Source organism: Oncorhynchus tshawytscha, linkage group LG13 (genome assembly GCF_018296145.1).
Source record: "Oncorhynchus tshawytscha isolate Ot180627B linkage group LG13, Otsh_v2.0, whole genome shotgun sequence".
NCBI lineage: Eukaryota > Metazoa > Chordata > Actinopteri > Salmoniformes > Salmonidae > Oncorhynchus > Oncorhynchus tshawytscha.
This window is the reverse complement of record NC_056441.1, coordinates 54,478,970-54,504,667: the sequence shown is the minus strand read 5'-3', so window position 1 is coordinate 54,504,667 and position 25,698 is coordinate 54,478,970. Positions and strand designations below refer to the sequence as shown.

General features: G+C 44.3%; 1 protein-coding gene across 5 annotated transcripts in view; it reads right to left on the bottom strand.

The window, feature by feature from the left end:
- LOC112265184 (unconventional myosin-Ic-like) overlaps nt 1–19,960 on the bottom strand; it is a 72,235-nt gene extending 52,275 nt beyond the window's left edge. The window contains exon 1 of one of the 5 annotated variants that reach the window (XM_042295945.1): nt 19,460–19,960. In XM_042295945.1, the coding sequence (XP_042151879.1) occupies nt 19,460–19,552 (93 nt within the window). In that variant the 5' untranslated portion in view covers nt 19,553–19,960. Of the gene's footprint in view, nt 1–15,490; nt 15,940–19,459 lie in introns of those variants that run through there. The other 4 variants (XM_042295941.1, XM_042295940.1, XM_042295944.1 and 1 more) reach the window with 4 other exon arrangements.
- Nucleotides 19,961–25,698: the final 5,738 nt, after the last annotated feature.

The following is a 25,698-nucleotide window of genomic DNA, read 5'->3' as shown; positions in this document are numbered from 1 at the left end:
GTCCACCATCCATTACCTTCACAGAACACTACCATTTCAACCCCACAAATTCTTAGCCCAGGAGACCGGCCCGAGTAGCTGCAGACAGTGGCCACGTTCCAGACCGACTAAAAGCAGACGAGCTGCATGAACCACAAATGAAGCTCTGATATGACATCTGGCAGGCGACTGCATTGTACAGGGCTGCCTGGAACGCGACCAGTGTCTTCTGTAGCCTCGGAATGATAAACAGGATGACGGGCCTCTTAAATTAAACATTCTAATTAGTCACATATGAAGAATTGTAACACTAAACAAATATTTACGCCCTCAAGTAGTGTCATCTCCCTATCTTATTATCTCTCTTCTCTCAGTCTCTGCAGCCATCTTCCCCCACTATGACAGTAACCAGACCGTCTGACTGTCAGCCTTCTATTCACTAGCCTTACCCTCCGTCTCGTCTCATAGGCGTGCGAGTGTGGCATGCTTGTGTGTGACAACTTTAGCTTGTCTGTCTATCAGTTGAAAGAACAGGGAAAGGTGCAGGGAGGTCGATATTATAGATATATTATCATATAGATTATAGAGGGACCTTCAGTTTGTGAAAGAAGCCAATGTGAGGAGGCTTGACTGGGAGGGAAAGGGGGACGAAGGAGGAGAAGATGAAAGACCCCTATGATGTCAGGTCAGAAGAATGTAAGCCATGTGGGCGGGAAAGAGCCAGTCAAAAAGAGAGAGGAGAGAGAGACTCAGTCTCAGAGTGTGGTCAAAGAGGATGCTAATGAGCTCATACTCTGCTGTAACATCACGCTGTCATAACGCTGTCTCTTTGGTGACAGTGTTATATTGACAAAGGGCTGCATCCCGTTCCATCGGACTCCCTTGCTGTGCCCCTCTTCCTCTCTGGGTTTTGTGAATCATTGTGGCAGCACCGGGTTGTGAGTGTGCTGTCGCCGTCCACTTTTCCATACACAGCTGTTTCCACAGTGAACAGGCTATTAGGCCTGACAGGGCCGAGGGACTATATTACAGAGCATCTGTCCCCAGAACACATGCGAGTGAGTGAACTCTATTACATTCCTCTAGAATATAGAACTTGTAGGATTCGGGGGTGTAACAGCCACACGTACAGGGTTGCAGGTGTGATTGGAGGGTGAAGTGAAAATCCAACAAGACTAGGTGAAATAAAATAATGAAAATGGTAATAAAAAATAAAATCGAAATAGCACTATATACATAACTGTGGAAGTGATGAATGAATAAATAAATGTCCATTGGGGTGGAGGCAGAGTAAAGACTGTAGAGGGTGGTGGTGGGGTGGGGGGGGGATGGCCACAGAGGAAGCCCCATGACCATTGAGGGGGTGTGGGGACCAAGTGAAATAAAATAAAATGTTTTTATGTTAAAGTTATAATATACATTAACAACACAAAGACGTACATTACTGCAGGTCTCACACACACACGAGAACAGGGAGACCAGAGGGGGCTGGTGAGAGGAGCTATAGGAGGACGGGCTCATTGCAATGGCTGGAATGGAAACATTGGAATGGTGCCAATCACATCTAACACATAGAAACAGCATTTGACTCCATTCCATAGAGGCCATTCCACCCATTACAATGAGCCACAAGGCAGGACAATGAGATCACAAGGCAGGACCCATTGTGCAACAGAACAGACAAACATGATTATTTGTACAGTGGTGTGATGCTGCTCATCTGTAGGAAAGAAGAGAGCATCCTTGTCCATCTTTGCTCTTGGCATCATGTACTGCAGACCGGGTGGCATCAGCAAGTATAACCACATTGGGTCATTTACAATCTCTTGGCCATTTACAGCCCCTAGGTGTCTATCTACAGAGGATTGTACTGCCGCCAACAGCGTCAACATTTATCTGGTCACCAAGGAGAGTTAGACAAAGCAATATTACAGCTGTTTGCTTGCAAGGGTAATGGAAGCAAACAGGCCAAAATGGAGTGCTTTCTCTCCCTTTCACACACAAACACATCTGGCTGCCTCTCCTTCTCGCCCAGAGACGCACGCTGCCACATACTCCTCTTTTCTGCCTGAGCCAGCACTTTGGGCTGCGCAGGCATTTCCTAAAGTGTCTCCAGTGTTCCATAAAGACGTTATCCCAGCCAGCCAGCCCTGGCTAGCCCTCCTCCTTACCCCAGCAGGAATGAGGAGGAGGAAGACACACACACACACACACACACACACACACACACACACACACACACACACACACGTATGCAAGCAGAGTCTAGATCAATCAGTGGAGATTCCTCTGTGTGGACGAGGTGAATGGGGCAGTCGTCTAGCTCACAATAAGGCTACACCCTAGTCTGGGATCAGCCTTTTCTTACTATTCATCATTAGAGGCTCAACTACTAAACTGACCTTTAGGGACAAGTGATTCTTCACCACCTTCCCCCCCATCATCTCAGTTGAGATGAGCCTGACCCCAGCCCTCAGGGCAACTGGTCCAGTGTGAAGACGTGTGAGGGACAGGGCTGTAAGGGCAATTCCCCCAACAAAGGGAATACACACTCTTTCTCAGACACACAGGCAGAGAGATAAGGAACACAAGCCTTGAGTCAACAGGGGCGAGTGGAGACTTGCAGTAGGAGGAACTCCAAACATTTCTCTCATTCCCACCCCGTCACCCCCAACACTCCTTCTTCCCTCTCCTTCGTCCCCGTCTCAATATCTGGGAAACTTCCGTGCACACCACTGACTGGCTCCATCCAGCAGGAACTCCTACTTGTACAGTACAAATAGGGCAGCTGGGCCTGTCCTCCCTCCTCCCTCTCTGGTCTCCTCCCCCAGGCTAGAGGGGCCCTCTCAGGCTTATTTATACCCACACAGCCTTATATGGGCAGCTCCCGCTGCAGGCAGCAGGCTGCGGGGTATAGAGTACAGTCTACAGAGGCTTCCCACTGAAGTCATATACTCTCCAGCCCCTATCCTCTCCTCTATTGAGATAGAAGACCAATACTGGCCACACAAACTTTCCTCCCTTCCTCCGGCAGCTCTGGTGAAAGGTAGTGTGCTGTCGGCCGGCGGGACGGCGTCACTTCGTTTGGTTGACGTTAATCCTTTGCTTACCATCACAGACCCAGTGTAAACCGACTGAACCAGAAGCACTTGCACGAGTTGCCAGAATGTCGAATGCGGCCTTTCCCGTTCTCAGTATGGTTTCTGGGGGGCCGATTCCACATCAATAACAACTGCACTGCTGCCCGACACAAAAGGACTAAATAATGGATTTCGCATACTGCTGCCAAACATCCTCTATCCAATTCCCTCTAGTCCTCTCCATCTGTCCGACAGCGTATCAAATGATAGAGCCAGATCTCCCATCCCATATATCTGCCATTTCTCCTCACTGCTCTAACCGAAACATTGTTACAACATACCGCATTGACTCCCAACAGCAGACACAGTGCCAGACATGCATCCGATTATCTTTTGGGGTGCTCAGCTGCTCATAAGAACATATAGGACAGCAGTTTATGGACAAGGGGACAGGAGCCTAACAGAGCAGGGCCCGTACTCATCCAGTGTCTCAGTGTAAGAGTGCCGACCTCGGATCAGGTCCCCGCTCATTCATTACGTTTTGAAAGGAAAAACTGATTGTAGAGCAACACTCCTGCTCAGAGCTGCTTTGTGAATATGGTTCGATACGAGAGCGGCCATATTGTTCAAAGCAACGACAGACACCACACACGTTCACCCATTGGCCGACACTAGATAAAGAAAGACTGTACAGGAGTGAGAATAATAATTAAAGCCACCATACGATGGGAGTTTGTGCGGGGTTTGACGTTGCAATAAATTCAGCAGTCTAGGAATGATGAAACTTGAGGTTTGGCACTGGGCCTAACAGAGCACATTGTAAGCATAGAGCTCTTTCCCATCGGAAGATCTGAACAGTCTGGGGACAAACACACTTCACGTTGCAACATCTCAGGAATCTTGTTCCTAACCACCCCCAGGGCAGAGTCAGGGGTTAGAGCTGCTTAGATGGAAAATACACAGACAACAGCTGAGGCAATGACACACACAGAGTTATTTCTCCACACACACACCCGTGTGTGGCAGGTCATTGGGTATTATTACTACCCTCGAATGACCAGACAGCACTGTAATCATTAAAACACAATGGCACACAGACAGACGAGCACCCTCCCCCACCCTCTCATTCTACGCATCACATCCCCCTAATTACTGGACCCCCCCCACACACACACAGAGGACCTGAACACACAGGGCTTAGCTCACAGCTCTCCCAAGGGACCAGTTGGGACAGCGTTATTAGAGGATCAGATGACTGCTGACAGGAGCTTATTGAGAGATGCAGTCCTATCGGCAGCAGCGTGCGGGTGAATCGCACTAAAAAGGAACAGCACCGTGCACTCAGCAGGCTATCCATCCAAGCACATAGTTGGACATAGACTTGGGTGCGGTATGAACACACGTGTCCCATAGAGTGAGCTGAGACTCGTGTATTTGCATGGGAGTTCCGTGCGGACAGAGACAGACACATAGGCCATCGGGGTGAGGGATTCTTCTAAACGACGCCAGGTGTCAACTCCACCTCTTATCAAGCCCATCTCCTCGGCAGTGTTTGCATTCCTTCACTCGCTCCGACTTCTCCTCCCATACGGGCCAAGCTCTTATCATGCCCTGCTCCCACACATCGGTTGCAGCTGAATGAAAAGCAAAAACTATTTGAGAGTGTGTGATATTACACTGGAATGGAGGTTTTGGAAAGTCTTGTTTGAACAGACAATACGTCAAGTAGAATTACATATTTGAGAAGATTTTTTTTTTTTAAAGGAGGTCTGTGTTGCTGACAGAGGAACTATGCAACGTCCTTGTCTAATTCAGAGCCCTACATTTAAATGGAGCCAATCAGTGGTTAACTCATTGTGAATTGATTGGCTAATGGGTTTGCCAATCCAGAGGCTCTACTGTAATTGCATTGACATTCAGCAACGAATTAACTGATGGAGACACTTCCTACTATTTTTTACTACTACCTCCCTCTACACTGCCACCGGTGGGTGGGTGGCATTCAGATTGAAATATATGAGACAGACCAAACATGCTACACTGGTGGATCGCTCAATGCCGCAACCATGCCTCTCTGACATGTAGCAGAGAGAATCGGGGCAGCTTTATTTGTGACCGCCATCTGCAACATTCCACAATGTTGTGTCCTGCTGAACGCAGCCCTGTTCCGATCCATCCGCCCCGAATAGTTTTTTCCCCTTTGACACATACTCTCCCTTCCTACCCTTCCTCTACCACGTTGAGTCATTGACAGTACAGGGTTGGGACAACACAAGGACACACCTGGTTGGGATTGCTGTAAGCTTATGGCCCAGGCAGTCATGGAGTAGACCTGGGTAAAGGTTAACATGCAGGGCTGGCAGGCTGGCCAATCAGGAAGGGGGGGGGGGCAGGCACAGTGCTGCTGGCCAAGGTCCCAGCACTGACAACCACTGAAAGGAACTAAGTTTATATATACACAGTCACTGTGTACAAATTTGAATGCTAACCTGGTCCCAGATGCGTTTGTGCGGTCTTGCCAAACGTGACATGACAACACAAACAATCTGGAACCAGGCTATATCCATGCCAGGTTAACTTCTCAGGGAGAACTACAACACACACAACAGGAAGGTGAACAAGTAGGGCTCTAGCTGGTACAAAGAGTGTGTGGGAACCAACACACACAGTGGGTCACAACAGGTGGGTGTGCCAGCAGAGAGCGAGCGAATGGACCATTTACAGACAGACAGTCTCAGGGTACGGGTGTGGTAAAGTCACATTCAAATGGGTAAAGGAGGTATGGCCGGGACGATACCAGTACCGCGATACTTGTTCGTGGTATCGTGGTAAGAAAAAAAACTAAACAAAGGAGTTGCCTGCACCGTGTTTCCATTTCTTACCACGGACAACAACAAAAGATGTGAATCTGGTATCGTCACAGCCCTGTAAAAAAAAGGGAGGTGCAGGTCGACAGAGATCGGTTCATAATGCTACAGGTTATCTACCACAGAAAGGGGCCATTTTTGTGTGAGCACATACCTCATTCATCAGAGTGGAGCAGGAGTTCTGGAATACAACGAGACAAGTTAATGAAAAGCCGTTATGAAGTCTCATACATGCTTATAGCAAGGAATAAAAGCATTGTACGTGCAGGCTTTACGTAAAGTGTTACTGAAAGCAGCACAAACTACAGGAGTCTCCAGTCGGGATAGAAGGCATTGCATGCAAGTGTTGCCAACTTGTTAGAGAAGGCGTGGTGGTTATCGTGATACAAGGATGCACGCACAAACCATCACTAAAATGCTTTTAAATTTGTACTTCAGTCAGCGAGGTCAAAGTTATGAATGAACAAAATGTTCATTCATATAATTTGCAATTTGGCAAACACACACACTCTGAGAAGGAAACGATGGCCTAACTGTGAGAAGATTCACTAGTAGTGAACTTTATAAACACCTATAATCACAATAATACCACAATTCAAAATCATGAATGCTATAGGCTTATTAAGTCAGATACCAATTCCTGTGTTCACTTTAAATGGAGCAGAAAAACCAAAGAGAAGGATTAGTAATGGAAAGAGGATCTCTAAGCCCCACCTCCTTTTCCTTTCCCACAGCCCTTCACTCTACCCCTGTCTGTCTGTCCTGACGGTGAAGGCCACGGGGAATGAGACAGGATTAACCAAATATCTCACACCATCAGGTTAATCAGTGTGAGTCACAGTGTGTGTGTGAGGCAAAACAGGGATTGACATCTAAAACATACAGTCAGCACAGTGCCTGGGCTTAAACAGGGAAACACGGACGAGTGACAGCAGTCAGATAACCTACTGGCCTACCTTAACCTACTGGCCTACCTTAACCTACTGGCCTACCTTAACCTACTGGCCTACCTTAACCTTGTCTAACTTTTCAGGCAACTGTGAAGGTCTTGAATTCTGAGACATCCTACCTCGACTAGTCAAGGTCACTAGGCACGAAACGGAAGAAAACTGACCGAAACAGGAAGGTACTACCCGAAACCGTATTAATAACAAAAGCCCATTTTTCATTTTCTGTTCCACATCATTTTGAAACGTTTTGTTACTGTGTGCCTTAAAATGAACACAACCCAGGTTTGCTTGAGCTAGTTGGGTTTCCCAGTCGGGTGGTAGTTTGCTCCTGATAGGAAGCAGCAACGAGGGCAGGGCTCTAGTCGAAGGCCGGGACATTTCTGGTGGAAAAGCCACAGCTAGGAGACAAAACCCCAGATCGTCCAACCAGCTCAATTCATGACTCGCCGGTGTACATGCAGCACTCTACAATGACTCACTACCAGACACGCACTCTACCAGACTGACTCACTCCACACACACACACACACACACACACACACACACACACACACAACCTCTCTACCCAATGCTTGACTTGGACTGAAATAGGTGCCGGTACTCCACATTGCATGGTGCCTAAGAACATCCCTTAGCTGTGATACATTGACCATATACCACACCTTCTCGGGACTTATTACTCAAGCAGGCTATGGATCCAGGATGCCATATCGTCCTCCACTTCTACCAGGTTGTGAAACACATCAGTTTTGCTTCACTATCACAGTATTTGGTATGTTATTAGGATCCCAATTAGCTGTTGCAAAAGCAACAGCTAATGTCAATGTGTCAGTTAAGTCAATGTGGCTGTTATCAGGGCAGTTTGTCCCAGACATGCCCTCGCTCGCAGTCGCTTGGTTTCAAACTCTGGGCACCAAGACCATGTTCAAAATAGTCACGGTCAGGGAGTGTGACACGTCACGCCTGTGAAACCATAGCAACTGAGAATGTACAGTACTTTTGCAAGCGATCCCTAGGTCCACCAATTCACAAGGCCTGGATGAATGTTGTCAAGACCATACATTATTTGACCGAGCATGTTCCTATTTCTACGACATCCTCTCCCTTCTCCTCTCAATCTTTGTTCATTAGTCTCTCGGACAAATCCAACCGTTCATCTGTTCCAACTAACAAGGTTACCCAATAAACTGCAGTGTTGGTGACAAGTGTTTACTGGTTCCCAAACTTTTTAATAGTCCCGTACCCCTTCAAACATTCAACGTCCAGCTGCGTACCCCTTCTAACACCAGGGTCAGCGCGCTCTCTAATGTTGTTTTATTGCCATCATTGTTACCCTGCGTCACACACAATATGTTTAATAACCAGAAGAATGAGTGTGAGTTTGTCACTTCCCATGAGCCGGGTTGTGACAGAGAGCTCTTATAGAACCTCTTTATTTAACCATCTTACATACAAGACCTTATTTGTTCATCGAAAATTGTGAATAACTCACCACAGGTTAATGAGTAGGGTGTGCTTGAAAGGATGCACACAACTCTGCAATGTTGGCTTGTATTGGAGAGAGTCTGTCTTAAATAATTTCACACATTCTGTGCCTGTATTTAGTTTTCATGCTAGTGAGGGCTGAGAATCCACTCTCACATAGATACGTGGTTGCAAAGGACATGAGTGTATTAACAGTGTGCTTTTACAAGGCAGGATAATCTGAGCGAAGCCCTATCCAGAAATCTGGCAGTGGCTTCTGATTCAATTATATTTTCACAGAACCACTTGTTGCAATTTTGATGAAACTCTGTTCAGATATAGTTAAGTGGACTGGAGGCAGGGCATGAAAGGGATAACAAATCGAGTTTGTGCCATCCGTTTCGGGAAAGTACCTGCGTAATTGCACACTCAACTCACTCAGGTGCTTCGCTATATCACATTTGACATTGTCCGTAAGCTTGAGTTCATTTTCACACACAAAAAAATAAATCATACAATGATGGAAAGACCTGTGTGTGGTCCTTGTTAATGCAGACAGAGAAGAGCCAAACTTCTTAATCATAACCTCAATTTTGTCCCGCACATTGAATATAGTTGCGGAGAGTCCCTGTAATCCTACATTCAGATCATTCAGGCGAGAAAAAACATCACACATATAGGCCAGTGTGAGAAACTCATCATGCAAGCAGTCAGACAAGTGAAAATGATGGTCAGTAAAGAAAACTTTAAGCTCGTCTCTCAATTCAAAAAAAACGTGTCAATACTTTGCCCCTTGATAAGCAGCGTACTTCTTCTGTATGTTGTAAAAGCAGTACATGGTCAGATACCAACATGAGCAGCAGCTACGTTTGGCTACATACGGACCGTTAGCGGAATTCCCGCAGAGTAACCGTTCATGTGATTGGATGTTCATTATTTGACCAGGCTACTGGTATTTGACATTGTGTTGTTATTTCTCTGAACATTAAATGGTTTCATTTTATTTTTGGTTGTGAAACGAGGCTGCTCAGGCAAGAAAGAAAAACTTGCCCAAATGTATAACCACGCTGGAAAATATAAATGGACTGTTTGAAATGTGAAGATTAAAAAATATATTTTAAAAACATACCACTCAACCGTTCAACATTTTTGGGTCACTTAGAAATGTCCTTGTTTTTCAAAAGAAAAACAATTTTTTTGTCCATTTTTTGTCCATTAAAATAACATCAAAATGATCAGAAATACAGTGTAGACATTGTTAATGTTGTAAATTACTATTGAAGCTGGAAACAGCTGATTTTCTATGGAATATCTACATAGGCGTACAGAGGCCCCTTATAAGCAACCATCACTTGTGTTCAAATGGCACGTTGTGTTAGCGAATCAGAGTTCACCATTTAAAAAAAGGCTAATTGATCATTAGAAAACCCTTTTGCAATTATGTTAGCACAGCTGAAAACTGTTGTTCTGATTGAAGCAGCAATACAACTGGCCTTCTTTAGACCAGTTGAGTATCTGAAGCATCAGCATTTGTGGGTTCAATTACAGGCTCAAAATGGCCAGAAACAAATACCTTTCTTCTGAAACTCGTCAGTCTATTCTTGTTTTGAGAAATGAAGGCTATTCCATGCGAGAAATTGCCCAGAAACTGAAGATTTCGTACAACGCTGTAGACTAGTCCCTTCACAGAACAGCGCAAACTGGCTCTAACCAGAATAGAAAGAGGAGTGGGAGGCCCCTAGGCACAACTGAACAAGAGGACAAGTACATTAGACTGTCTAGTTTGAGAAACAGATGCCTCACAATTCACCTTGCAGCTTCATTAAATAGTACGCAAAACACCAGTCTCAACTTCAACATTCACGAGGCGACTCCAGGATGCTGGCCTTCTAAATCAAATCTTATTGGTCACATACACATGGTTGGCAGATGTTAATGCGAGTGTAGCGAAATGCTTGTGCTTCTAGTTCTGACTGTGCTGTAATATCTAACAATTTCACAACAACTACCTTATAGACACAAGTGTAAAGGAATTAATATGAATATGTACATATAACTATATGGATGAGCAATGGCCATTCGGCATAGGCAAAATCCAGCAGATGGTATAGAGTACAGAATATACATCTCATATGTATGTAAACATTATATAAAGTGTTGAGGATCAGCGGGGTGGAGATGTTTCCTACCCTCACCACCTGGGGTAGGCCCGTCAGAAAGTCCAGGACCCAGTTGCACAGGGTGGGGTCGAGACCTAGAGTCTGGAGCTAAATGACGAGTTTGGAGGGTACAATGGTGTTAAATGCTGAACAGCATTCTTCCATAGGTATTCCTCTAGTCCAGATGGGTTAGGGCAGTGTGCAGTGTGATCGCATCGTCTGTGGACCTATTGGGGCAGTAAGCAAATTGGAGTGAGTCTAGGGTGTCAGGTAGGGTGGAGGTGATATGATCCTTGACTAGTCTCTCAAAGCCCTCATGATGACGCAAGTGAGTGCTATGGGGCGATAGTCATTTAGCTTAGTTACCTTAGCTTTCTTGGGAACAGGAACAATGGTGGCCCTCTTGAAGCATGTGGGAACCACAGACTGGGATAGGGATTGATTGAATATGTCCGCAAACACACCAGCCAGCTGGTCTGCATATGCTCTGAGGACGCGGCTAGGGATGCCGTCTGGGCCAGCAGCCTTGCGAGGGTTAACACATTTAAAATGTTTTACTGACGTTGGCCGCGGTGAAGGAGAGCCCGCAGGATTTGGTAGTGGGCTGTATCAGTGGAACTGTATTGTCCTCAAAGCAGGCAAAGAAGTTGTTTAGTTTGTCTGGGAGCAAGACGTCAGTGTCCGTGACGGGGCTGGTTTTCTTTTTGTAATCAGTGATTGACTGTAGACCCTGCCACATACCTCGTGTCTAAGCCGTTGAATTGTGACTCTACTTTGTCTCTATACTGTCGCTTAGCTTGTTTGATTGTCTTGCGGAGGAAATAGCTACACTGTTTGTATTCGGGTCATGTTTCTGGCCGCCTTGCCATGATTAAAAAGCAGTGGTTCGAGCTTTCAGTTTTGTGCAAATGCTGCCATCAATCCACAGTTTATGGTTGGGAAAGATTTTAATAGTCACCGTGGGTACAACGTCACAATCCACTTGCTAATAAACTCGCTCACCAAATCAGTGTATACATCAATGTTGTCGTCTGAGGCTATCCGGAACATATCCCAGTCCACGTGATCGAAGCAATCTTGAAGCTTGGAATCCGATTGGTTGGACCAGTGTTGAACAGACCTGAGCATTTCCTGTTTTAGTTTCTGTCTATAGGCTGGGAGCAACAAAATGGAGTCGTGTTCAGATTTGCTGAAAGGAGGACGAAGGAGGGCTTTGTATGCATTGCAGGAGTTAGAGTAGCAATGAACCAGAACACAGCCAGCCCGGGTCACGCATTCGATATGCCGATAAAATTTTGCCTTGATTTCAGATTAGCTTGGTTAAAATCCCCAGCTACAATAAATGCAGCCTCACGATATATGGTTTCCATTTTACATAGAGTCCAATGAAGTTCTTTCAAGGAGGTTGAGGTGTCTGCTTGGGGGTGATATACACAGCTGTGATTATAATCGAAGTGAATTCTCTCTGTAGATAATGTGGTCGGCTTTTGATTGTAAGGAATTCTAGGTCAGGTGAACAAAAGGACTTATGTTGTTATGATCACACCACAAGTTGTTTATCATAAGGCATACACCCCCGCCCTTCTTCTTACCAGAGAGATGTTTGTTTCTGTCGGCGCCATGTGTGAAGAAACCGGGTGGCTGTACAGACTCTGATAACGCATCGCGAGTGAGCCATGTTTCTGTGAAACAGAGAATGTTACAATCTCTGATGTTTCTCTAGAAGGCAACCCTTGCTCAAATTTCGTCTACCTTGTTGTCAAGAGACTGGACATTGGTGAGTAATATACTCGGGAGCAGTGAGCGATGTGCCCGTCTATGGAGCCTGACCTGAAGACCGCCCTGTCTGCGGCGCCTTCGTTTTGGGTCGCCTACTGGAATCCGATCCATTGTCCTGGGTGGTGGTCCAAACAGAGGATCCTAGGCAGAGTTCCTCTGTCCAGTGTCTTATTTTGACCATCCTAAACTTGTATTTTTATTGGCCAGTCTGAGATTTGGCTTTTTCTTTGCAACTCTGCCTAGGTGGCCAGCATCCCAGAATCGGGATGAATATAGATGTTTTTTTTTTAAATGTATAATCAGTTTCGAGCTAAAAATAGTCATTTACAACATTAACAATGTCTACACTGTATTTCTGATCAATTTTATGTTATTTTAAATGGACAAAAACTGTGCTTCTTTCAAAAACAAGGATATTTCTAAATAACACCAAACCTTTGAACAGTAGTGTACACACATATGCATGTATACACACACACAAACACATTTGAAGTTGGAAGTTTACATACACTTAGGTTGGAGTCATTAAAACTCATTTTTCAACCACTCCACAAATTTCTTGTTAACAAACCATAGTTTTGGCAAGTCGGTTAGGACATCTACTTTGCGCATGACACAAGTAACATTTCCAACAATCCAACAAAAAAAGTGAGACCTCCACAAGTCTGGTTCGTCCTTGGGAGCAATTTCCAAACGCCCGAAGGTACCACATTCATCTGTACAAACAATAGTATGCAAGTATAAACACCGTGGGGCCACACAGCCGTCATACCGCTTAGGAAGGAGACATGTTCTGTCTCCTAGAGATGAACGTACTTTGGTGCGAAAAGTTAAAATCAATCCCAGAACAACAGCAAAGGACCTTGTTAAGATGCTGGAGGAAACAGGTACAAACGTATCTATATCCACCCACAGTAAAACTAGTCCTATATCGACATAACTTGAAAGGCCACTCAGCAAGGAAGCAGCCACTGCTCCAAAACCACCATAAAAAAAGCCAGACTACTGTTTGAAACTGCACATGGGGACAAAGATCGTACTTTTTGGAGAAATGTCCTCTGGTCTGATGAAACTAAAATAGAACTGTGTGGCCATAATGACCATTGTTATGTTTGGAGGAAAAAGAGGACGCTTGCAAGCCGAAGAACACCATTCCACCCGTGAAGCACGAGGGTGGCAGCATCATGTGCGGGTGCTTTGCTGCAGGAGGGACTGGTGCACTTCACAAAATAGATGGCATCATGAGGTGGGCAAATTATGTGGATATATTGAAGCAACATCTCAAGACATCAGTCAGGAAGTTAATGCTTGGTCGCAAATGGGTCTTCCAAATGGACAATGACCCCAAGCATACTTCCAAAGTTGTGGCAAAATGGCTTAAGGACAACAACATCAAGGTATTGGAGTGGCCATCGAAAAGCCCTGACCTCAATCCTATAGAAAATTTGTGGGCAGAACTGAAAAAGCGTGTGCAAGGAAGGAGCCCTACAAACCTGACTCAGTTACACCAGCTCTGTCAGGAGGAATGGGCCGGAATTCACCCAACTTATTGTGGGAAGCTTGTGAAAGGCTACCTGAAACATTTGACCCAAGTTAAACAATTTAAAGGCAATGCTACCAAATACTAATTGAGTGTATGTAAACTTCTGACCCACTGGGAATGTGATGAAAGAAATCAAATCTGAAATAAATCACTCTATTATTCTGACATTTCACATTCAAATAAAGTGGTTATCCTAATCCTTTTACTAGGATTAAATGTCAGGAATTATGAAAAACTGAGTTTAAATGTATGTAAACTTCCAACTTCAACTGTATGTATTTTTTAAAATGTGAATCACATTTCTATTTGGCGTACCCCTGAGGGGTAGTTTGGGAATACCTGGTTTAGAGCAATCAGTCAGGCAGCCATGTTGGCCAAGTTTGAGTAGTAAGCCCTGAGAGTTTCCTGTCAGAGAAGGCCGAGGCAGGTGTATCCTATTAAGTCTCCTGGGGTAAGGCTATGCAGCATTGACAGCTGGCTCTATAACAAGAGGGCCACAACAAGACAAGGTCTGCAGAGCAGCCCATGTCACCACCATTCTGTTCACACACACACACGCTGGTCACATGTAGCAGCAGATGACAAAGATGGGGAGGGCTTTAAATAACAAACAGAATTGCCCAATGGCAAAGCGATACATGCAAAAAGGATATTATGCAAACAACTTGGTGGGGTCAAGCAGTGGGTTATATTTGACTCTGTGAATGCCACTCTTAAGCTTTGTGAGACAGAGCTGGGAGATGCCTAACTGTCTGTAGACTGCAGACAGCCGGGAAAAAGCTCAATCCCCAAATTATTCTGCCGTGGGCTAAAACTGGAATCCTTGTTGCGATGACTTATTGTTTTGGAGGGGGATCATAGCATCCCTCCGAGCTAGTCGAATACAAAGTCTTGGTTACAGGTAAACAGCAGACAAAAAATATATCCAATAAGTTGTGGGAAACCGTATTGACAACCCCATCGATTGGTTTTAGTGCTTGCCTAATTCAACAATTGATAAACAAAAACACTATTTTATTACTGTATCTACACATACAGCCACAAGATGCGAGTGGAGAGCCATGACAAATCTCAATCCTGTACCTAGTTGGGGTTGGACACTCACAGTCTGCTCGACATAACCCCAGGTCACCCAAGAATACACATACACACACAAGTCAGGTCAGGGCATGGATTGGCAGCTGTTCAGGTGGTCAAGTTGTTACATCATACATGTCATTGCTTCCCTGACTGACAGCCGCTCCTTATAGCCTCAGGATCCCATACATTGACGAATTAAAACATGTATGGTAGTAGTTGCCACCAGATAAGTGTCACTAAATAGGCTAACAACCTAACTGGACTAAGCTACCTGGTGGTGTGGGAGGAGGCCTCTGTTAAAACACAGTTTTAAACCACTATTTAAATGTTAGGCTACAACAGGTGTCTTCAGTTCAATTCATTCACCTTGGTTAATCAGACAAACTCTAAAAGGTTAGTGATTGTTTTCACAGACTTGTTTGCACGTACGGCACGAGCACTTGACTTCAACCCAGCGTGCGACTCGTCGCCGACTTGCTACATTGTCACAAATATGACGCACGCAAACTTCCTCCCGCTACAAAATAACTTTGTTAACAGCCGGTTTCGGAAACGGAGGAGAAACCAGGTACCTGAAGATATAACTTACCTACCTTCAATGAGTCGATGTCAATGCGACACAGTAGACTTCTTCGTCCTGATGTCTCGTCACCAGTAGGCTACAAACAGACTCTCTCGTTAGACCAGCGCAATAGTGAAAAGCCCAGATTCATCTGTCTCGATGTTGACCAGTCCTGTTAGCGGTTCCTCGTTACTGATCTCACAAGCAACTCCAATCTGCGGGGCTGTAATTCTACAGGGAAGGTTTCTTCTCTCAAATACAATAGGCTAACTCTGTCCACAGCCTTTGTCGCCTAGAATATCCACCACTATTCATCTATTTTAATTAAATGAACTTTGTTTTAAAGAATAATGATGTTTAGCAAATATACTTAAATTATACAACAGTAATTTTAAGCTATAAAAAAAACATTACATTATTCTGAGACACTCAGTATTTCAGTCCTCCGGTGAGTCGTGGAACAAATGTCAGTAATTTCCCCTCCCTCTTTCAAACACGCAACAGCGCTTATGCTGCATTCATAACCAATTGGGAAGGTGGTAATTACCAATTGTGTAGTCGTAAATAATGTTGGATGACTTCAACTGCTTTGAACTCGTAGATAAACGCCGATTGGCTATTGATCAACAATGTGTATTAACCATAAACTAAAAAAACAGCTATCATGCTTGTAAAAGCAACGCGAATCCCAAATGCCCATGAAGCCTTTGTATTTTTGTATAAATGTGTATAAAGTTTGTCTGTGTTATTTGGTATATTGTGTTATATTAGTTGTTAATAAAAAAAATGTTTGTGAACAAATTATAGCGTTGAAATACCATATGAATAGATTGCTGCATATATTTATAAAAAGCATTCACATGCTAGTTGGAACTCGGAAATTGTTCCGGTCATAGTTATACACGTGCCGCGTTCAACTAGTTAGCTAGTCAGACATTTCGGAGTTTCCTAGTTCCGACTAGCACTTGACTGCGACAATAGAAGAGTCCCACTTGTAATTATGAGTTGGAGGGTAGTTCAAGTGGATTTTTACCAGGCGTATATGTAAATACCACCTTCACACTTGATTATGTACGTATCATTGATACCAGGAAGTTCTCAAAACCCATCCCACAGATTTAAGGTGGGATATCGTTTGTTTTACCGCCTGCTGTCACAACTTTCTTTGAAAACTGTTTTCAACGGGTGTAACACTTAATAGGCTACATGGGGACTAGCATATGCAACGTTTGCATTTGATAGCCACGTGTGAACCTAATTTTGCACTGTGAGAGCACACTTCCTTGCTTTGAATAGCCTATTCAATGTGTACCTTTTAGGATTGTATGCCTATAGCTCCTACCCTACGAACAACAAGGGTTGAGTGTCTGTAAATATTGTTGTACTGGTGAGAATATGCAGTTGAAAATTAACCTGAACGAGAAAAGAAAAACCGCCGACGGCATTCAACTCACTTTCCCTTCGCTGACTTCGTAGGAGTGTTCTCCTACCCTCTACTGTCAAGAGACCTGTCACTACACTAGTCCGCGTACTGCCATGCGTTGCATGGTTCTTGAAAGGGGTATGGCCACATGCGCGTTTTTCATCAGATCTATTGCAGAGAACTCATCAATTTGCTATTACTATACATGTCAATGTTATTCAAGTCTATTATACACAATCTACTGTCATAGTAGACTGTAGGTCTGAGGCATGTACACTGTACCAAAAGTCCACTGTCAGCATGGCCTTATTATTGTCAGCATTTCTATTGGTGCATATTACACGCCCTCATCCCATGTGAATGTGACGGTTGCAATTCAATTGCCTGCCTGCATGTGATAATGGACTGCAATAGCACCGCTGCCATAGTGATCGATTCATTTCTATAGCCCACCTCCCCGCTCTCTCTCTCAATGTTTCAATTCAATTTCAATTTGAGGGCTTTCTTGGCATGGGAAACATATGTTTACATTGCCAAAGCAAGTGAAATAGATAATAAACAAAAGTGAAATAAACAATAAAAAATGAACAGTAAACATTGCACTCACAAAAGTTCCAAAAGAATAAAGACATTTAAAATGTCATATTATGTCTATATACAGTGTTGTAACAATGTGCAAATAGTTAAAAGTACAAAAAGGAAAATATATAAACATAAATATAGGTTGTATTTACAATGTTGTTTGTTCTTCACTGGTTGCCCTTTTCTTGTGGCAAAAGGTCACAAATCCTGCTGCTGTGATGGCACACTGTGGTATTTCACCCAATAGATACGGGAGTTTATCAAAATTGGATTTGTTTTCAAAATCTTCATGGGTCTGTGTAATCTGAGGGAAATATGTCTCTCTCACACACATACACCCCACCACCACCACCCACACTCTCTCTCTGACACACACACATGCACACTCTCAAAAAACACACCACCCAACTGTGCTATCTCTCCTCACTCTGCTTTAACTATGCTGGGAGGAAAGGTTGTATCCTGTTGACAAGGCCCTGTTCAATGGTAAGACAGACTGTACTCCAGGGAGTGTCTCTGTCTCTCGCCACAGAATCTGTGTGAAACTGAAAGATGGCATTGTTCCTTTCTCGATAAGGAATTAGAAAATAGTGCCTATGCCTACTCATTAACTCGCACACTACACGTGCCTTCAGTTCACAAGTCCACATGTTCAATCACACACACTCCCAAAATCAGAGGCACGCGAGGGTGATGTGAATGTGACCGTGGCGGAATGTTGGGATGTATGGGAAATGCATGTGCTGTTCCGGAATGTCTCCATCTTTTCCTCACCTACATTCCATGTACCGTTCCCGTCATTTAGCCACTCCTGCTCGCTGAATTAACATAAGGCTCAAACTAAACGTATAAAGTTAACAGCGTCTCACTGGTTGTACATTATTGAATACAAATCTTTCTTAAGATCCAAGTTGGTCAAATTTGTTTTGTGTTCAACATTCCATTAAGCTGCACTGCTTTCTATGGCAGAGCCTGTTATTTCACCATATGCTGTCTGTTTTAAAGCCCCACACCCTGCATTCCTTAGGTTGTGTGAACTGGAGAACCAGTCCCACCCACTCTCACATTCACCACAGAACTTGTGCAACAGAGATGGAAAAAAAAAATGTTTTGGTAGAGAATAATGCTCTCCCCATTCCATAGAGAAACATGTAACCCTTCTTTAAATTGATCATACGTTGTGTTAATATCATTATTGAAGTGGCAATCAACCATTCAGTTGGTTTGGATTTTCTTATGGTTTATAATTAGTTTACTCAAATTACGCCCTCTATCTTGAAATGAAGACAGTGCCTCTCCACCGTTAATTTTTGTCTTGTATACTTTTCTGAATCTGCATTTACATTGGATGAACTTTTCACACCTCTTCACACACTGAAAGTAGCCAGCACATTATAAGCCACATGTAACTTTTTTCCGCTTGGCGCTCTGCTGAACCAGTATGTATAATCAACATCAATGGCCTAGCACTGAGTGGAAAAATCGAATGAGGATGATATTGATTGCACTCTGTCAAGCCAACTATTTGGCACAAACAAATTTACCGTACATTGTCGAGCCGCTTGGAGGCTGCTGAGGGGAGGACGGCTCATAATAATGGCTGGAACGGAGCGAATGGAATGGAATCAAACCATGTGTTGGATTTATTTGATACCATTCCACCTATTTCGCTCCAGCCATTAGCACGGGCCTGTCCTCCCCAATAAAGGTGCCACCAACCTCCGGTGGTCAAGCGAAAAAACAGTGTGAACGGCCAAGGTAAACAACTTTTTCCCTGTGCACAGTGAACCTCTAAAATGATACATCAGCTCTACTTCCACACAGGCAGATCCTAGCCTGGTCCCAGACATGTTCGTGCTGTCTCGCCAAGGTTAGCAAAGTTAACAAGACAGCACAAACAGATCTTAGGACCAGGCTAGGAAAATCCTACTCAAGGATAGCTAGTTATTTCAAGTGTATGAGGAGTGAGCAGGTTGAATGGATGGACTCACCTTGGTGCAGCTGTGGCAGTAGCTCTCTCCATTCTTCCCAGGGGACAGGATGATCTCACCTGTAGGGATCAACTGGATCCTCAGCTCCATCATGGTCGCTCTCTCTCTCTTTCCTTCTCTCTTTCTCAATCCCTTTCTCTCTGTCTCTCTCTGTCCTCCGCCCACTTACTCGGTCCTTCTGACGGCGTGGCAATGACTTCACCCCTCTCACGTTTGTACAAATTCCGCCCCTTAACGTCTGCGAGAGGAACGGGGCACTTTCTGTTACACTGTCAATAGAAAGAAGGAAAGGAAAACTAAAGTAGAAAAACAGATATTTTACTGGCAGCACATAGTCATTTACATGTGTGCTTCTTTTCTCAGTTATCTAACAAGGCCAAGACAGTCAAAGCACAAGGATGTTTCCTGCGTCTGTTCAGAGTGCTCTAGTGCAAATTTTCCCAGAGCAGGCAAAGGATATGTGTAGATAGTTAGTGTCAGGCTCTCTTTCCACAGCCGGCTCAGCAGTATAATTGATGTCCATGCACACCAGATCGCTGTGGCGCAGTGCACTCTGGGTTAGCCCGGGTATCAGGGTTTCCTCCTGGACCCATGCATCCTGTCTCGGACGTTCTCAACATTAAACACCGGAGGAACCCACTCTGCTTCCCCACATTTCCCCTGGATATACAACTGGGAGGCACGCGTACACACCACATGCCTCCCCCACCTCTCCAGAAATAAATAAGGGACTTGTGCCTCTTGTGTTTCTAGTGTCTTCGGTTTCCTCTCCCCAAGGGGTGCACTAATTAATGAAGACCGGCAGAGGAGAGTAGGCCAGGGGGTATCAGAGAGAGGCTGGAAGCAGCGACATTGTGACAATATCACTGTCTGCGGTGACAGAATGGTGTAAAAACACACACACAGATTGATGACCCCGTTGATCTTTGCTGTGACACTGACTGCCCTCAGTGCCTTGTGACCCCTCCCAAGGTTCCTGTTTGTTCCCTCGACCAGCATCCTCTCAGAATCACATCCTTTAAAAGCTGCCCTCCCTGGACCACTGACATCTTGGGAACTCAGCCATGCCACCACAAAATATTAATGATCAACACTGATATGGATGGAACATCAACGATAGATTGTGTTTTGCTGAGTCTGAAGTTGCAGCATGGTTTTGGGTGTATAATTGGGGAAGGAATAATGGCTCTATATTACTGTATGTTTTGGGTCATCAATATGGTCAGTCAGTGGTGCAATTTGTGGTGAGGGCGACTGAGAATAAGTATAGAAACTGATTGTGGTTGTGTTGAGTAGTGTTTTGGAGAACGTGTTTGCGCTCTAGTGGGCAGTCTCTTCTGGAACGTTACTGTTCCTTCTTATCCTCAATCACAGTGTTCCCTAGATGTGTGTGTTCATTTCAGCCTTGTGTACGGCCTTGTGAACATGCAGCTATGTGTGTGAGAGCACAGCTATTTGTACATGTGGTGGTCGTGGGCCATTGGTGTGTGCCTTCCTATAGTGTCTGGGGGGCTGCTGAGAGGGGAAGTGACAGTGACACACATCCTTTGACCCGCGCTCAAGGTATTCCTGATTGCTGGGCATCAACAGGAAACAGTGGCGTTGACGCAGCAAGTCCTCAGGCCGGGCTCAGCCTAGCAGACTGTTGTGGACGAGGAGAGAGAGAGAGAACACACACAGACGTCCCTGAAACATACTGGGAAGAACAAGAACTGTTACAGAAGGCAACCATGAATGCCCTCTAAAGCCTTCATACGCTGTAGTTTGTTTAAAGGGTGATAGTGTACTTTTGGGAGATGTTTTTCAAGGGTATAGTTTGTTGTTTATGCTGATAACTGATCAGATATTATGTTTCCAATTAAACAATCCAGAAGATGGTTATTAATTAACAGAAGACAGGTTCAAGGTCCTCTGGCTGAAGGTTTATAAACACACTTCCTCTTTCTTTTTTTTCTCAATGCTGTCCATCCCTTAACACACAAGGTGAAGGAGGCCCATCTCTCTCTATCTATCTATCTATCTATGCTGGTCTAAACTGTCTTTTATGTCCTATCCCCTCACACTGGAAGGGTGATATGAGGTGTGTTTGTGTGTGTGTGTGTGTCAGAACCTGCAGCTGGTGTTACGGTAGTGTGTGTCAAGGTGAGCCAGGCGCAGTGGGAGAACTACACAAGGGGCCAGTGTTCCTGAACTAGGCGCGGACACAACTTGTCACTGACAGAGACGTCTGTAAGGAAGTAGAGAGGGAATTGCATCCTGTTTGTGTGAGAGAGAGAGAGAGTTATGGGACAATCTCTGAGGAAAGGGCACATGGCCATGGCGACGAGAAAGGGCAGGGAGTGGTAGGGCAGAGGTTCAAGAACATACTGTGTACTGAAGTTAACAAACTGGGATAGGCTAGTGCTATATCACAGTGTTGACTGGAAATAGCCACGTCTACTTTTAACCCTAAAAAAAGGAAATCCCTAATATGTCCATGCCGTTTGTCCCTTCAGTCTGCTCAAAAGCAGTTATCAACCTCCGACAACGCAGGATTCAGCAGAGCCGTTTCCACAGGAAAGCACGGGACGCCGAATAGGCTACCACTCAAACACCAGCCCAAAGAACTGTCCTCACACTACAGCGCAGACTGCACTCTTATTTCCCCAGAAATGTTCTGATTGTACTTGTCCAAAAGATGAATAAAATATTAATTTTAATTAAATTACACAGTATTTTGGAACTCTATTTTTTAAAATCTTTCTTACATTAGGTTACAGTAGGTTATATTTGCCATAAAAACTTTGAGCCGATTTGAGCTAATCTTTTTTTTTTAAATCTAGCTCTAGCAATTGCTGTCCTCTTGTGGTTTCAGATAAAAACACAGCTTTAGTCACACGATGAGTCTTTTTTTTAACCTTTATTTAACCAGGCAAGTCAGTTAAGAACAAATTCTTATTTTCAATAAGGCCTAGGAACAGTGGGTTAACTGCCTGTTCAGGGGCAGAATGACAAATTAGTACCTTGTCAGCTCGGGGGTTTGAACTTGCAACCTTCCAACGCTCTAACCACTAGGCTACCCTGCCGCCCCAATTCATGTTGGAATTAATGATGGTGTCATGGTAAATCTATTGTGCACACACATCTGAAGCCTCCACTGAAGTTAGAAGAAGGAAATCACACCCCACCAGTTGAGACCAGAACCCACCAACGTATAGCTCAAGAAGACTACAAGCAACTATAGGCCTAAGCCAAGCAGTTAGTAGCTAGGTGACTAGTCTCCATACACACTAGGTAAGCAACACATTACACACAGAAGAAAAAACAGTGTTTCTAATGAGAAGGACTTGAAGTATGAACGCTGAGAAAATCTTCTTTTTTTTTTAACGAAATAAACTTTTTGAAAAGGCATATTTTAGTTCCGCAGTATTACCAGGTAATGATTCTATGAAAGAACAGTGTTCCCTCTTGGCCCAATGCATAAATGTTGCCAGCACTGAAGAGCCCGGTCTTTGAGCGTTCCTCTGCATCATGGAAGGCATATTGAAGAGAAGAAGTGCAAAAAGGTGAGTGAAGTACCTCTTAATCAGGCTCCATTCAAATGGTCTTTTCTGTTTGCTCCATAGGACATTAGAGTGAATCACTCACGTATTGACCGTACACATCAGATACATATACAGAGTGTACAAAACATTAGGAACACCTTCATTATATTGAGTTGCACCCCGTTTTACTCTCAGAACAGCCTCAATTTGTCCAGCATGGACTCTACAAGGTGTCGAAAGCCCACGCCGGCCCATGTTGACTCCAATGCTTCCCACAGTTGTGTCAAGTTGGTTGGATGTCCTTTGGGTGGTAGACCATTCTTGATGCACTTAAATCTTTTGTCTTGCCCATCCACCCTCTGAATGGCACACACATAATCCATGTCTCAATTGTCTCAAGGCTTAAACATCTTTCTTTAACCGGTCTCCTTCCCCTCATCTACACTGATTTAAGAAGTGACGTCATAATGTTTTGATAAACTCTGTGTACAACATGATTGGTGATAAAAATCCATCTCCTATTTTACATGTCAACTATCATCTACAGCCATCCTAGGTCTGCTGTACAGATCTCCGGTGGAAGGGGGAGTGTGGAAATGAAGAGAAAAACAGAGTGTGAGGAAAAGGAAAGGATTCTGCCTGTCAGTCCATCGATATTTGACCCTCAGGTAAGGTCAGACCTATTCCTAGCTTGGGATCATCATAATTTCAAAATATTTCCACAAGTGTCATATTTTCACAAATCTCTTACCTGTTTTCTATTTCTGACAACGTAATATACACACAGTCAATGGATCAGCTTTGATCTCTTCTCTCAAATATCTAATACAGTTTAACCTGAGTTTCAGTGGAAGCAGCCTCTGTATGTACACATCTTGTCCTCCAGGGGGTGCTAAAGAAGTTGCTCTTGCATCACCCTGTGACCAGTGAGGCGGGAGAGGAGAGTCTGGACAGCATACGCACACAGTTGTATGAGCTGGAGAATGCTGTAAGACTGCCTTATTATACATTGAATACTCACTGAAGAGTTGGCACTGTCTTTAACACTATCTTTAACAATACTGACTCACATTCATCCAATAACAGAGAGGTAAACACCAACCAATGGAGGCAAGGGTGTGTCCATCCAAGACGATATGTCGATTTGACCTGCCAATGAACTTCAGACAGCTGGAGAGTGGGTTAGATGGATGTGCCCCAGATCAATTCAGAATGTGAGATCTGTCATTCATTCATTTGGTGGAAGTGACAAGATTTTAGAGGTCATTCTCTTGTCTTTCTCTGTGTCCCAGCCAGGCCTCTCTCCACAGGTTCTGTCGAGTGTGTAAGCGAAGAAGCAACCCCTACAGGAGACTCTTTGAGAAGTTTGATAAGGACAGAGATGGACTGCTTTCTCTCAAGGTAAATCCAAATGGCATAATGTAATGTGGCTCCCCCACCGCAGCGGATGGCCCGAGAGGAGCCCTCGCCAGCAGGCGCCGACCCAGCAGAAACAATAGTTAGACCGACTCGTTCATGGATGAAATGTGAGAATCTAAATCCGTTTAAAATGTATAATCCTGTTACAAAATACCATGTGCAAAACAGCAGCTGTGGACAAATCTATATCGAATCACAATTTACAGACCACGTACAATGGGCTGTGTCTCTGTATTGCAGGAAATGGAACGTGGCATATGTGACCTGTACATGGCCGATGTCACCGCTGGGCAGCTCCAGCGGCCGGTGGTATTGATTGACGCAGATGCAAAATCACACTTTGACTGTGTGTCATTCTGCGCATTCATGTGCCCTGTCTGAAAGATTATTCCACTCCGCTTTAAATGTCAGTCAGTCTTGTGATTGACACACAACCAACTGTCAAATGACAAAATAAACACACCAGGTGCATTCATATGAATGAGATGAACTCGCTCACTTTCGTATAAAGAACAATCAATCAAGAAAAGACCAGCAAATATATATCCGTATATTCTTGAAGGTTACTACTATTAACACTGGGTTAAATCAACACTTGAAATATCAACTTAAAATTAGCACTGGTAATACATCTGGAGGAAAATGGTTAAAATGACCGTTTGGAAGAGGCAGATTTCAGCTCACTGATGGGGAAACTCTTCTACTACAACATTTCACCAACGACTAGACCGTTGTTAATGATTTCAAGACTTAACGTGTTCAAACAAACCTAGACCAGCACCTGAAAGGGAAGTTGCAGACTTGATGGGGCTTTCTTTATAGACACTGGCTGTTGAGACGAGGGCCCCTGTAACCTAGTTGCAGACTTGATGGGGCTTTCTTTATAGACACTGGCTGTTGAGACGAGGGCCCCTACAGTCAGTCAATTTATATAAAGTGTTTAGTAGTCAAGTCAATCCATCATTACAATTGTTTTAACTTAATCGTCAACAACAACAAAAACTCCCATTGAGGGATTTAGTGTAGAGGGGCCAACCAACCGTGAGCTCTGTGGTGGTGTTCCAAACCACCTCGTCCATCTCCCAACCTTCCTCCGGTGCCATCTCAAATGACTGACTTCAGGTGGCCTACCGAAAGCCAATGTGCATACATCCAACAGGCATCCATTTCGCTAGTCATTTGTAACCCATGTTTAAAAACACCCAACTCCATGGCTTTACGCCGACCATAAACATTCAGTCAAAAAAATTGAGTAGCACGAACTCAACTTGATGAAATCAACACCAGACTTTTAGG